Source organism: Camelus ferus, chromosome 5, assembly GCF_009834535.1.
Source record: "Camelus ferus isolate YT-003-E chromosome 5, BCGSAC_Cfer_1.0, whole genome shotgun sequence".
Lineage (NCBI taxonomy): Eukaryota > Metazoa > Chordata > Mammalia > Artiodactyla > Camelidae > Camelus > Camelus ferus.
Window position 1 is genome coordinate 41,114,511 of NC_045700.1, and position 13,361 is coordinate 41,127,871.

The window sequence follows — 13,361 nt, forward strand, 5'->3', positions numbered from 1 at the left end:
ATTTGAAAATTTGAATTTAAAAAACCCTGATTTTTTTTATGTTATACATCTTATATATTAATGCTTCATATTTCTAAAAAGGCTTAGAAAATAACAAGTCAGCAATGGCAAAATTTTTAACTTGTTATGAATGATTTAATACTTCCTTAAAAGGAGTAATATAAAATTTTGTGTGACTCTGATAAATGACATTTAAGTTATGATTACTTCATGAATCATCTAAGTAACGAGTGAAGATGATATTTTCTGTTCATTATGTTATAAAGGTTTTACTTCATTTTCATGAAAAATTGTGTAGATGTATATAATCTTTAAGTTAGTATTATCATTTATATAAATTAAGAAGGTTAATGCAGCTACAAATTGAGGCTATAGTAACATAACTCTTTTTAAAAGTTTAAAATTCAGTTAATATTTAATGTCTACCCTTGAACATATTCAAATAATGCAAAATTTGGCATTGTACAGACAAAATTTCAGCAATAATTTAAGATTGTTTTCCCTTATGTTTATATTTAGGCCCAAGTATGATTCATATTAGTTTCAATAAAACTCATTAAGTACAGTTTAGATCACCACAAATGAGAAGCACATGATGGAGAATTCATTTAGTTGATTATCAGCGTTATCATTACACATAGTACTTCAATAGCGCATCTGCTTTTTTGTGTACAGGTTTGTAAGGAAACTCCCAAAATGGGTTAGGAAATAAAGTCCTTTTAATGAGCACAGCAGATAAATGATATTCTATCATTTCAAAGGAAGCCTAAGTTCTCTTGCATATCACCTAGAAGTAAATATGCAACAGATAAAAGGATAAGGTAGCAATTTTGCAAGGATTTGCCATTCATTTTGCATGCATGAGTTTTCCTTTTTTAAAATTTAATTTAATTTTGGCTATATGCACTACTTTAGGTTCTTTCATTTTCCTTACCCTCATCCCTTCAAATCGTGATAAGGCTCTCAGAGGTCTCAGAGCTCTTAGTGTCCTGAGAGATTTGATGGCACCAAGTTCTGAGTAACCCAAGGCATTTGCTGTTAAACTGACAAGTGAAACCTGCACACGCACAAAAATAAATAAATTAAATAAATACAGAGAATCAATGTCATCCAATTTGTAGTTACTGTATAATACAACAATTACAGTTTTTGTTTATAATTACTCAGAAGGTGAATGCTTACATATTTTCAGTAAACCTTTTCAAATTTTAAGGAAATATTTTTAGTTTGATGCAAAGAAAGTGGCTTTCATGATGTTAATTGAAAGCTGGCGGAATGAAAAACACTAAATGTCATGTGATTTATCAATTCCTCAATTAGTTAGAAAAACTAAATAAAAATTGATCTTAAAAAAGAAGAAATCCAAGTGTAAGAAAATGTCATTGATTATCTTTATTTTATTAAGTCGCTGCTGAATTTAGGGCTTTGTCAATGGCTAGTAATAAAATGTAAAAACTGCTACTATACCAAATAAAGCAAGAAATCTCTATCTTGTGTTAGAATTTTCAACTAATTATAATTGATACTCTCAGAAATGAATGTGCTAAGTCACATTCATTTTTAAGGTAATTTTTTGTTTGTCTTGCTAATACTTTGCACTTTCACTTGTCTAGAGCTTATTCCTATGTAAATAATGTAACTTAAAAGTAATTCCATCATGAAACTTACTCAAATTTTTTATACTAATTTAGAGCTTCTGTCATGGTACCTGGCCCAAAGTGGACAGTCAATAAATATTTATGAAATAAATAAATAAATAAACTAACTTCTTTGGCATGAAATATGCAATAACTAAGAAATAAAAATTTTAGATGTCTAATTCTCTAAATAAAGACCAAAACTTCATATCCAGAGTTAGAATTACTTTGGTTTGAGAATAGCTAGTATTGGACAGTTCCAAATACACTGGCTACTGTTTTTGCAAAATTTTCTATGCTTAAGTGTACTAAGTGGCTTGTATTTAGTACGCTTTTTACATTATTTGAGATTTGGTATCATTCCTTTTGTCTTGTTTTAGAGCAAAACACTGATCCTTATGAAATGATTAAAATAGAACCTTGAAAAATAAAAGTATTAGTATTACAAAACTACAAAATTCTCTATAGACTTATTCTCCTAAAATATTTCAGAAATGGCTATTAAAAACCAACTTGTAATAATAAATAAAATCATCATTCTTCTACTAAAAAGTTCAGATATGTAACGAGCATAACAGAAAAGCAAAGCTCAGGAATTGTCTAAAGGGCCAAAGTATATTTGGGTTTAAGGCCTAGTGTGAAAAATTATAATGAACTGAAATATAACATCTAATGCTTGAACCCTCGACATTAAAATTTTTTTTCTTTTTGTGATATGCTGAATTAATTATTCTTTTGAGGTTTCTTTCTTTTTTATTGAGATATAGTTGATTTACAATATTATATTAGTTTCAGGTGTACAACATAGTGGTTCAAGATTTGTATACATTATACTCCATTTAAGGTTATTATGAAACATTGGCTATATTCTCTGTGCTGTATAATATTGTAGCTTATTTATTTTAAACATATTAGTTGTACCTCTTAATCCACTACCCCATGTTGCTCCTCCCCTCTTCCCTCTCCCTCCTCGTAATCACTAGTTTGTTCTCTATATTTGTGAGTCTGTTTCTGTTTCATTATAGTCATTAGTTTGCTTTATTTTTTAGATTCCACATATAAGTGAAAGCATATAGAATTTGTCTTTTTCTGTCTGACTTATTTCACTAAGTATGCTACTCCCCCAAGCCCATCTGTGCTGTTGCATGTGGCAAAATTTCATTTTTAATGGCTGAATAGTATTCTATTGTATATATACTACATCTTCTTTATCCATTCACCTGTTGATGGACATTCAGGTTGCTCTGTATCTTGGTAATTGTAAATAATACTGTTATGAACATTAGGGTGCATGTACCTTTTGGAATTGATGTTTTCCTTTTCTTTGGATATGTACCCAGGAGTGGAACTGCTGGATCATATGGTAGTTCTATTTTTTTGTTTTTTGAGGAATCTCCATACTGTTTTCCCACAGTGGCTGCACCAATTTATATTCCCAGAAACAGTATATAAGGATTCCCTTTTCTCCACATCCTTGCCAACATTTGTTACTTGTGGTGTTTTTGATGATAGCTATTCTGACAGTTGTGAGGTGACAGCTCACTGTGGTCTTGATTTGCATTTCTCTGATGATTAGCAATGCTGAACATGTTTTCATGTGCCTGTTGGCTAACTACAACTTCTTTGGAAAAATGTCTATTCAGGTCTTCTGCCCATTTTTAAAGATGTTTTCTTTAAACTGAGTTGTTTATATATTTTGGATATTAACCCCTTATCAGTCTTTTGATTTTTCTTCAGTTCACTCATTTCATAGTAACATTATTAAGCTTTTCAAATAGCTGTGGGTTTGCCCTTGTTCAGAATTAAGGAGATATAATGCATGCATGACTCTTAGATCTAGAAATAGTTTCCATAAGAAATCTGCATAACTCTGCTGGATTATCACCATTTTTGGGGAATAAAACTGCTATCTATGAAGTTTGTGATATTCTGGACAGACTTTGCTAGAGCTGAATTTATGCCAAACTGATAACATAAAACATGATGTTTACCTTTAACAAATCTCAAAAGCAGGTACTTGTTTTGCATAGATGAAGTATTAATCATTGGGTATACAAACTTGGTGAAGGACTGTTGGTACATTATGGGCATGCCACAAATCTAGTCCACATTCTAGGGGAACCCTTGTCACTGCATGTAGTAGAGTTTTTCACTACACTCTGTACAACTTACTTCCTATAATGGAATTATAATCCATATAATCTACTCTTGAAACATATTCTTTAAAAACCTTGAGAAGATCAAAGAGAGTTTTTAAAATGAAAGCAGCTCCCACCATCATCACTGTTTATTGAGTGCCTTTAACCCTCTATGTACAAATACCATTATTTTACAGTCAGGAGTCAAGTAACTTACTCAGTGGCACACAACAAGTCAGTGGTGGGGCTGGGATTCAAACTCAAGTCTGTCTGAATCACAAATCATGTAAGCAACGTACTCTATTTCACCACTCTTCCTACAAACTTTTGATATGTTCTTTTTTCCCAGCTTTTTATCCCACAATCACAAATCCCATCCCCCTAGTGCTAAATCAGTACTAAGTTAGCTTATTTCTTACAAAAACTACACTATCATTCCATGAATTAGTTGAGTGTCTGTCAAGTAGCATATCCTGTCAACACAACATAGTGGCCAAAGATTCACTATTTCAGAATTAGTCTATAGATAAGACAAACTACCTTGGATGCAAGACAAAGATATGGACGATACTTACATCAACAATTAAGAAGTCCAGCCAACACCAGGCATTGGTGAAATATGTTTGATAGCCATATGCCACCCATTTTAGAAGCATTTCCAGAATGAAAATGTAAGTGAAAACCTTGTCAGCATATTCCAACATTGTCTTGATCGTCTTTCGTTGATCAATATAGATATCCTCAAATGCCTATAAAGAAAAGTTATCCGTTTTAGCTCTCTGAAACTATTATAATATTACAACTATTATAAGCTATTTTTTCTGATCACATGTATCTATCTATTCATGTATATATATATATATATGACATTTCATTGGAATAGGAGGGCAGAGGAACAGTAACTACTGCTGGTTTTTTTTTTCCCTCTCAAAGATCTTTTAGTGAATCAGGAAAAAAACTTATATTCTCTGTTGATAGTATAGAAGGAAGGGGTAAAAGCATAACTTCAATGAATTAATTTGACTTGTTCAGGAAATAGTTCTTGATGTCACATTCTGCTGCTGCTACCCCAATCTGAAGTTATTTATTCCTTTTGTTTCATTTCTTTGGCTTCCTCTTGTTGGCTTTTTTTTTTTAACCATAGAAAGGAGGTTGACAAAATAAAACCTGAAGGTTTATATTTTTCATAAAGCAGAAATTGTAATTGATCATCACATTGCCTAACTTTACTACATAGTTGCGTTCATTTGTCCCTTTTTTGTTCCTTTCATTTTGTTGATAGTTTATATTTCTCAGCAGAGGCGTGACAAGGATGGTAAGATGAAATTACTTCTCATTTAGATCATAGTATGTATTCTACTTCTAATATGAACTTGATTTTTTATATCTAAGTATATAATATTCATTTAAATGATGAAAAACTATTTCTTGTCTAAAATGGCATGTAGAGAAAATTTATTTCATCAGAGAAATATGCAGAAAAATATATATGTTTGAAATATAAACTTAAAGAAACCTACTGGGTTCATTCCCCAGTACCTCCATTAAAATAAACAAACAAACCAACCTGATTACGTCCTCCCCAATTAAAAAAAGAAAAAGAAACCTAAGTAATTGTGTTTCAATCAGTAATTGTGTCTCTACCATCTTTTCATCCCGATCTGTCTGTTTACATCTACCTTACGGTTTAAGTAGTCTATTTGTTTCAGTGTTTTCCTACAATGCTATCTATATGCTATACTTTATATTTTTGTAAATGATTTTCACATAAATATAAATTGATTCTGATAAAATGAACACTCTTATATAAAGAGAAGCCAATCCTTAAATGATCACTTAGGCACGCTGCCCAATATTTATTGTTACCAATATTCACTGTTTTCTGAAGAGCATAGGAATAGTGTACACAATTCAAAAGGGTCAGAGAAGTGGTCCCTAAGGACTTATTGACTGTCCAGAAAGAGATAATACTAATCTCTTTCCTAGACAAAATTCATGAGAACTTAAAAGCTGTACATTCCCAACCACAGGGCTTCCATTAACTGCACAGCGTTGCCATGCTTACTTTCTTGTTAAAATACGAGTAATTAAATATTCATATTCTTCGGCTGTAATGAATAAGCTAGAGGGACAAATTTTCTAGGTTACTTAATAATAAACAAAAATTAATAAATAGCTTATTACAAATGTGTTTATACATGTTAAAAGTAAATCCAGAACTGCATAGTTATACACTAAGTCTGTATTCTGTAAGGTATGAAGTAGGGTAATTAAAAATGCATTGAAGGTGGGTAGAATGGTGGGTGGGTATATGGGTGGATGGATGGATGTATGGATGGATACAGCGATGTATTCATGTTTAAGGAAGAAGTCATAATTAGAGAGAACAGTTTGGTGGCTATCAAACAGAGGTGATAGCTGATGCCATGGAAATGGATGTAGAATGAGGGTTCAGGAAAAGTGATGCACTGGATAGTAAAGGGATGCAGCAGAAAGGATTAGTAAGTCATCAGCATTAGGTGATTATAAAACCTAGTTTTATAGCACTTTTGCTTAATATTCACTCACCAGAGCACCACTACTAAGGAGAATCATGAAAACAATGAAGGTCTCAAACCAGTTATGCTCAACTATTCGGAAACACGTTCTTCTCAGGTTCCACCATTGTTTTCCTCTCCCTTCTTCCACACTGATTTGACAACACTTGAATCTTTGTACACAACCTGCAAGTATAATGTTCAAACAGGAGCAGGTAAAAAACTTCTGCTGCTTCAATAATACCCTTTGGCGAGTCCGGGATTCACCTTCCTATTACTGTTGCCATCTGTCTTGCTAGGGTAACTCTCTAAGCCCGGGATAGTAAGAGCACATCCATTTGCTGTGTAAAGTTGTGACCATTATTCGGCCTCTGTAAACAGTTCCCTGGCTAACACCTGATTTTTTTCTGCATTAGCTGTTACTGTCCAAGAAAGAACATTGCAAAGTACAAATAAATGTAAAGTAGCCTTGCTTTGTACTGTGCCAACCTGCCACACTCTGCTGAAGTCACTCTAGAAAAGGACTTCAAAATGAAAATTAATAATAAACAGAAAACTTGCCTTTTCAAGAGGAAGCAGAGTAACAGCATAGCCCTTTCTCAACAATGCTGAGTTAACTACTGTTTAGGTTCTCTTGTGGTGCTCCTAGAAGAGCTTATGTGATTTTCAAGATGAATTTAGTCCACTAGAATGTGCTTTTGCATGGCCCTGCTTTGATTTGACATTGCCTTCCTTATGCTGCTTTCACTCACTTTAACATAAGAATTAAATCAACAGATATCTGTGTGTACCTTTATAATCACCACAGACAATACAAAAAAAAAAAAGAAAAAAAGAGAGAGAAAAAAGGTAAAAAGGTACAGAGCATGGACTTGCCCCCGAGAACCTTACATTCTGGTTTTTAAGAAAAGACAGAAATACAGGAACCCTGCCTCCAGGCAAAATAAATAAATAAATAAATAAATAAAAAAGTCAAGTATGCTGTAAGAACAGGGAGAAAGGAGAGGGAAGGGAAGGAAGGAAGGAAAGGAGGAAGGGGGGAAGAAAGCCAGTAAGGATGCATGGATACATAAACAGTTCAACAGAGCAAGAGAAAAGCTCTCCTAAGATGATACATGATCAGTCATCAGGTACATTAAGTGAATACATTTATGTATAGCTGTTCAGAAGAATAAGTTCTTTTCCACCATCGTCGGAGGAAGGTAGTTTTGAGCAGTTTGAGTGACGTGTACAATTTATACAGGAAAAGAGGGACAACAAGATATCAGACCCGTGAGGAAGAAATCACAAAATTTCAAAGAATACGCAAATATATTCATATCTGCAAAAACTCAAATTTCCAAGAAAATAATGGGAAATACTAATTACGGAGAAAACAGAGCTTTTAGACTTATTAAACAGGCTCAACTAGATACTGTTCAGGGATCATGTATCAGGCAGTGTTTATTTTCTACCCAATGAACATTGGAAAATGATGATTTCATTAAAAAATACATTTGAGCATTTGTAACTCATTGGATTTTAATAGGGAGAAAATTATTTTTCAAGTAAATTTTGTGTATAAGAATTCTAACTAGTGTTTAAGATGCCAACTTGTAAAATCACCATTTTATTTGAAAAAATTATAAATTAGTCATTAATTTTAATTACATTAAAGCATCTCTTTTCCATGCCCTATCGTCCTTTATGCATAATGGACAGATATAACCAAAATATAACAGGTAATTCTAAATCTGTTAGCATATTAAAGGTAATTGAAATAGACTGACTACAAATTTCTATTCTGAGTGGTCCATTTTGGATCGACAGCCAAAAAATACTGCACTCTATAAATGGAAGGTTAACATGAAGGGCATTTTCTTTACCTTCAGTGAAACAGGCTTCAGGTTCAAGGGTTTCCTCAGGTTCCATTACAGGCTGTTCCTCTGCAGGCGCTCCAATGTCCACAGTGCTGCCTTCAGAGGAGCTACTGCTTTCATTAAGTTTCTGAGCATGAGACGGACATAAAAGGTAAATCGCTTTAATTTTGGTAAATAATAAATAGCCTAGCAAGAAAGGATTAGTACTATGAACTGATTTTGGATTCTCCTTGAAATTAAGAGATTTGAAGTTTAGAGTAAAAGAACGATTGAATAAGAGGCGGAAACAAGGAAATCATCTACATTAACTCCCTTATCATAATTTTCAATGTAAACATGAAATCAGATTGCTATGCTGCAAAGTTATAAATGGCCATCAGAAATAGGTGCTAGGGAAATCACTGTACTCGGTATTAGAGAAGCTGCAGAGGGAGGGGCCGGGGAGGAGAAGTTAGTACAATTGTTATCATTTTACAGATAAGGAAATTAAGGCTCAGACAGGTTAAGGCACTTGTCTAACGTCATATAACCAGTAAGTGAGAAAGCCAAGATTTGAGAGAATTGAATTCCCCTTGTCTTCTGTGTAACCACACTGTTTCTGGGAATAAAAAGAAACAGTGTATTCACATGCTTATAATTCTTCCATCACTTTTAAAGAGATAATCATCCCCAGAAAAAATATCAAGATGAGTCTAAAAGATGAAGAGAATCGACAATTCAACCTTAAAGTGAGAAACAAAAACAGAGACACCTGTTCAAAACATAAACTAATATGGAATTTAATCCAAGTGTTCAGTATCTTCCTGGAAATTATTTCATCAGCTGCAACAAACTAACTTTTGGGTAGCTGTAGACATGAGTTCTATTCAATTTTTGTTTACAATAATTCTGACAAAATAATTAGAAACTTGTTATAAAGCAAATGTCATAAGAATAACTTAAGCACAAGCAATAACAACTCACAGGGAAATTTTTCTAAAGTACTACTTAAAAAGTCCTTAACATTTTTGGACAAATCCAGCTTTTGCTTATCGCAGTCCTATGTTCCTAAGTATATTTTCTTTTTAAGGCAAACAGCTGGGAATCAATCTATATTTTAGAAAAATTTTAAATGACATAAATGATGATTAAACATCCAGTATTAGTACTCAAATGGAAGATCTGCTCTTGGAAAGTTCCCAGGTATAGACAAGTGTCCTCTAGATGTTTACAAATTCATTTCCAAACACAACTTAAGCAATATAATTATATCCCACAGTCTGTCTGAACTCTTGTAGGGAAGCAGAAGTGTCCCTAATGTTACTTAAATTCAACATGCTCTCAATTAAAGTCACAACTTTTCTTTCTATCCTAAACCAACTTTTGAAACCAAGTTCCTGATTCTGATTGTTTGTAATATCATTCTTCAGCACCTAGACTCAAAATCTCCTTGTTTACTCTTATTTCAAATATTGACAGTAAAGTCAGATATAATTCTACCTTTGAAATAATTCTTCTCTCAGTCTTATCTTCCAAATTCCTATGAACTTTTCTGCTCACTCTTGTCACCTCCTTTTTGGACAGCTGTAAATAATAAGTTCACCCTTATTCTAGCCTCACCCAATTCTAGATCTTAGTGGACCACAAAGCCTGACTTTTGTTAGATGCCCAAAAAATATTTGGTGAATAAATGAATTCCTCTATTTCGGATATTACTACCAAATGAAGCTTTTGTCTCCAACTTAGCTTTCCAACCAAATTCCCCAAATCCATCTTTCACAGAAGCCGTGCTTTAGTCAAGGTGAATTTCTTAATGCTCTCTGGTTTTTGCCTGTAGTGGTTTTTATCCATCACTGTGGAAGAAGAATTAATCTCTCATCTAAACCTCCTTCACCACTTTTTCTGCACAACTCTTTGGGTACATATTGCTTTTTATCTAACCTACCTCCATTCTAATTGACTTACCAAATTAACAATGCTTGGCATTTTCTCAGTAAAACACAATGACTGATGCTGGTGGCATGCTGAAATTGCTCAGGTGGTTGGTTACACTCTAGTACACCTGTGCGTTCCTGCTCCCACCAGGAGACTTGTAAGCTTATCAAGAATAAGCTATGTTTTTCCAAATCAATTGTATTATTTTAGATTAATGTAATTATGCAATTTATTCTTGCATAATTTGATAAAATGAGTTTAAAAAGAAAATTAGTTGCTCAATCCATAAAAACTAAGTTGAAGCATGACATAAACTTAATAAAGGCAAACCACTCACACATCATACAAACACAAAAAACTTTTTGTAGAATTAGGTGTGAACAATTATTTTTAAAAAGGCAGATTTGGGATGTAAATTTCTGGAAGGATGCCAAATTCGTGTTGCTTTATAAGGTTCTTTAAAATCTTTGTCCTCTTTGAAAAAACCTAGACTGGAATCATAAAGGATGAATTACAGGTGTGACTCATGCTAAAGCGAGGCAGGAGAACTAAAGAGACATTTTAATTTAAGTATGTATCATTTTTCAACATGAAGCAGTATAATGTCTGGGATCCAGAAAGAGTCTGTATACTTTCCAGGAATAGGATGTGATTACAATTTAAGGTTTTTAAATTTAGTATTCATATCTAGTTTAAATAACTTACTAAACCAACATTTTGTAAAGGAAGCTTAGTAAGCCACATCCTGGCTGACCCCTTTGATAGACCCCAATTCTCATACTAGTTAGGGGAACTTGCCCAACGTTAAGTCGTACTGACATCAGATAAAGCGACAGGTGAAAGTCAGAAAGACCAAACCACAGGCAAGTCGGCTCAGGCTAGTTAATCAACCCTAGACAAAGCTAATCAGAAAGAAACTTGAATGCTAAGTTCACACATAATATAAATAAGTGAGCATTAGTGTGGAAAAGAAAAGAGAAACAAACACAATAAAACAGGTACAGAAGTGACTGGTCTGAAGTGTGCCTAGACAGTACATGTGAGGCAACAAGGGTTTTGATTGACAAGCTAAATGAAGAGCATTAATAAGTAAATTTAAAATTAATTAAATACTAAATGTATTAAATCAAAATAGATTAAAATACATGAAAATATTAATAAATTGAACCCTAGCTTATTGAGTGATTGGGGTCATCTTAGGATTCTGATGACCACACTAAAGTTTGTGTGTTTTATTAATTTTTTTCCTAAGGACCACTTGTTATGCTAATATCACCTGCTACATCGATTCATTACTTTTTCCTTATGCTCCCTTTGTTTTGTTGTCCTTTTTCTGATTTCTCAAACTAAGTTAGTTGTCATGTTCTTTCATCTTTTCTTGATCATCCCTGTTAAAATTAAGACATTCAATGACTGCTTGGTTCAATTTCATAGATTCTGAAAGAAAAAGTTCTTATTTTCTAAACAGCTACTTACATATTTTATTTTTTGCTTAACCCAGTATTTTTTTGGAAGAAAAATTTTAAATTTTCAAGTAGTTATAATTTTTGCTATTATTTCATGATTAATTTATTTTTTAGCTGCATTGTGATTAGATAATAACCCTATATGATGTCTTCTATCTTGAATTTATTGGGACAATAACCTATACAATGTCTGCTTGTTTTGAATGTATTGAGGTTTACTGTGAGATCCAGCAATTTATGTAAGTATACCAAAAAGCAGTTGAAAATAAGAATTTTCTGTACATACAATTTTTTGAGATAACATACATTCATATTTACTTTTATTATTTATATTATTTAAATTATCAATGTCTTTATTCACTTTTTCTTTCTTTCATCACAGACTAAAAAAACATGGTATTTAAATTCTCACAACCAGTATACGCCTATCAATATATTCTTATATTTCTCATTGTTGAAATCAAAGATGATGTGGCTGTGAGTTCTTTATCTGGTTGGAGTAATAACACTATTACTCAAAAAAGGAAGGAAAAGATTTTTTGATGTGTGGAAAGAATCCATCTCTACATTAGCACATGAGATATGAATTCAGATAAAATACTAAAGAAATTGGATAACAGCAAAACTAAAACATTCTCAAAAAAGTACTCGTATTGATTTGAAAACCAATAAGGCAATTAATTTCTTCTCTTTTGTTCTTACATTGAAATTTAATTTTATTTTGAGATACACCATTCAAATAATAAAGCAATTTGTTCTCAGAGTCTTTGTGATTAATAGATTACTTAAAATATCCATTTTAATTTTTAGTAAGTCATTAACCAACTCTTAATTTACTAATATCCAAATAAGCCAGTTCATTTTAAAATATGTATATTTTTACACATGATTCTCAGTGGCTCGATTCTATACTGACTTATACTGTCCACGTATTTTTGGCAGGCTGACTTCATAAGCGAGCCGAGAGAATGCAGGAACCACATTGTATTTGAAAGCAGCCACTTTGCCTTGTACACCAGGGCATTCAATAACCACTTAATACCTACAGCCCTGATGGTAAGAGCATTCTTCCTCTTCAACGGATTTATGCAACTTTTTTCTTGCTTTTTAAAAAGTTCTCTATTGTAGCAAATATTTCCACCTTGAGGGTGAAGCAAAACAAAGCAAAGCACATAATATGGTCCACAATATTTCTTTGAGTAGGTGATTAAATGTTTTTTGTTGTTGTTCTTGGACTTAATCTTAGGATGTTTATGCTTTTATTTTAGTCTTAGTTTGTTACAGGGAGCTTATTTATAGGGTTTAATAGAAGTTCAAGCTATAATAAGTGATAAAAATACATTAAAAATAAGTCTGGAATGTAAGGGTCAAAATGATACAGAATATGTGTGTGTATATTTAAAATACTTAATTTAAAAGCTAGGCATATACTATTTTAAAGGTGGGAATTTTACTGTTGTTATATATATAAACGTATATATATATATATAAGATATTTGTCTTAAATCATACATAGATGATGCTCAACAACCTCAAAAATATTACTATTAATATTTAATTGTGTACATTGTGCATTAGTAAATATTTCTCATGTACACTAAGCATATTAAAAATTAAAATGACTTCTATTAAAAACTCACAGCAGAGCAACAATATAATATCAAAATAACAGACACTACTGAGGCTTAGCATTTCCAAGAGCAACTAGAAAAGTCCAATATTAACTCATTAATTCTCATGTCACCCATAAAACTCAGGTGATTTCTTCATCATGCTTTAAGTTGGAAGGACAATCTTCAGTGGATTATTC

At 32.5% G+C, this 13,361-nt stretch overlaps 1 protein-coding gene across 1 annotated transcript in view; it reads right to left on the minus strand.

The window, feature by feature from the left end:
• The window catches only part of LOC102511300 (sodium channel protein type 1 subunit alpha), a 135,330-nt gene that overhangs the window by 19,893 nt on the left and 102,076 nt on the right, over positions 1-13,361 (minus strand). The window contains exons 18-21 of the mRNA XM_032479612.1: positions 8,178-8,298; positions 6,344-6,498; positions 4,351-4,524; positions 935-1,057 (exon numbers count right to left, since the gene is read on the minus strand). Of these exons, the coding sequence (XP_032335503.1) occupies positions 935-1,057; positions 4,351-4,524; positions 6,344-6,498; positions 8,178-8,298 (573 nt within the window). The remainder of the gene's footprint in view (positions 1-934; positions 1,058-4,350; positions 4,525-6,343; positions 6,499-8,177; positions 8,299-13,361) is intronic.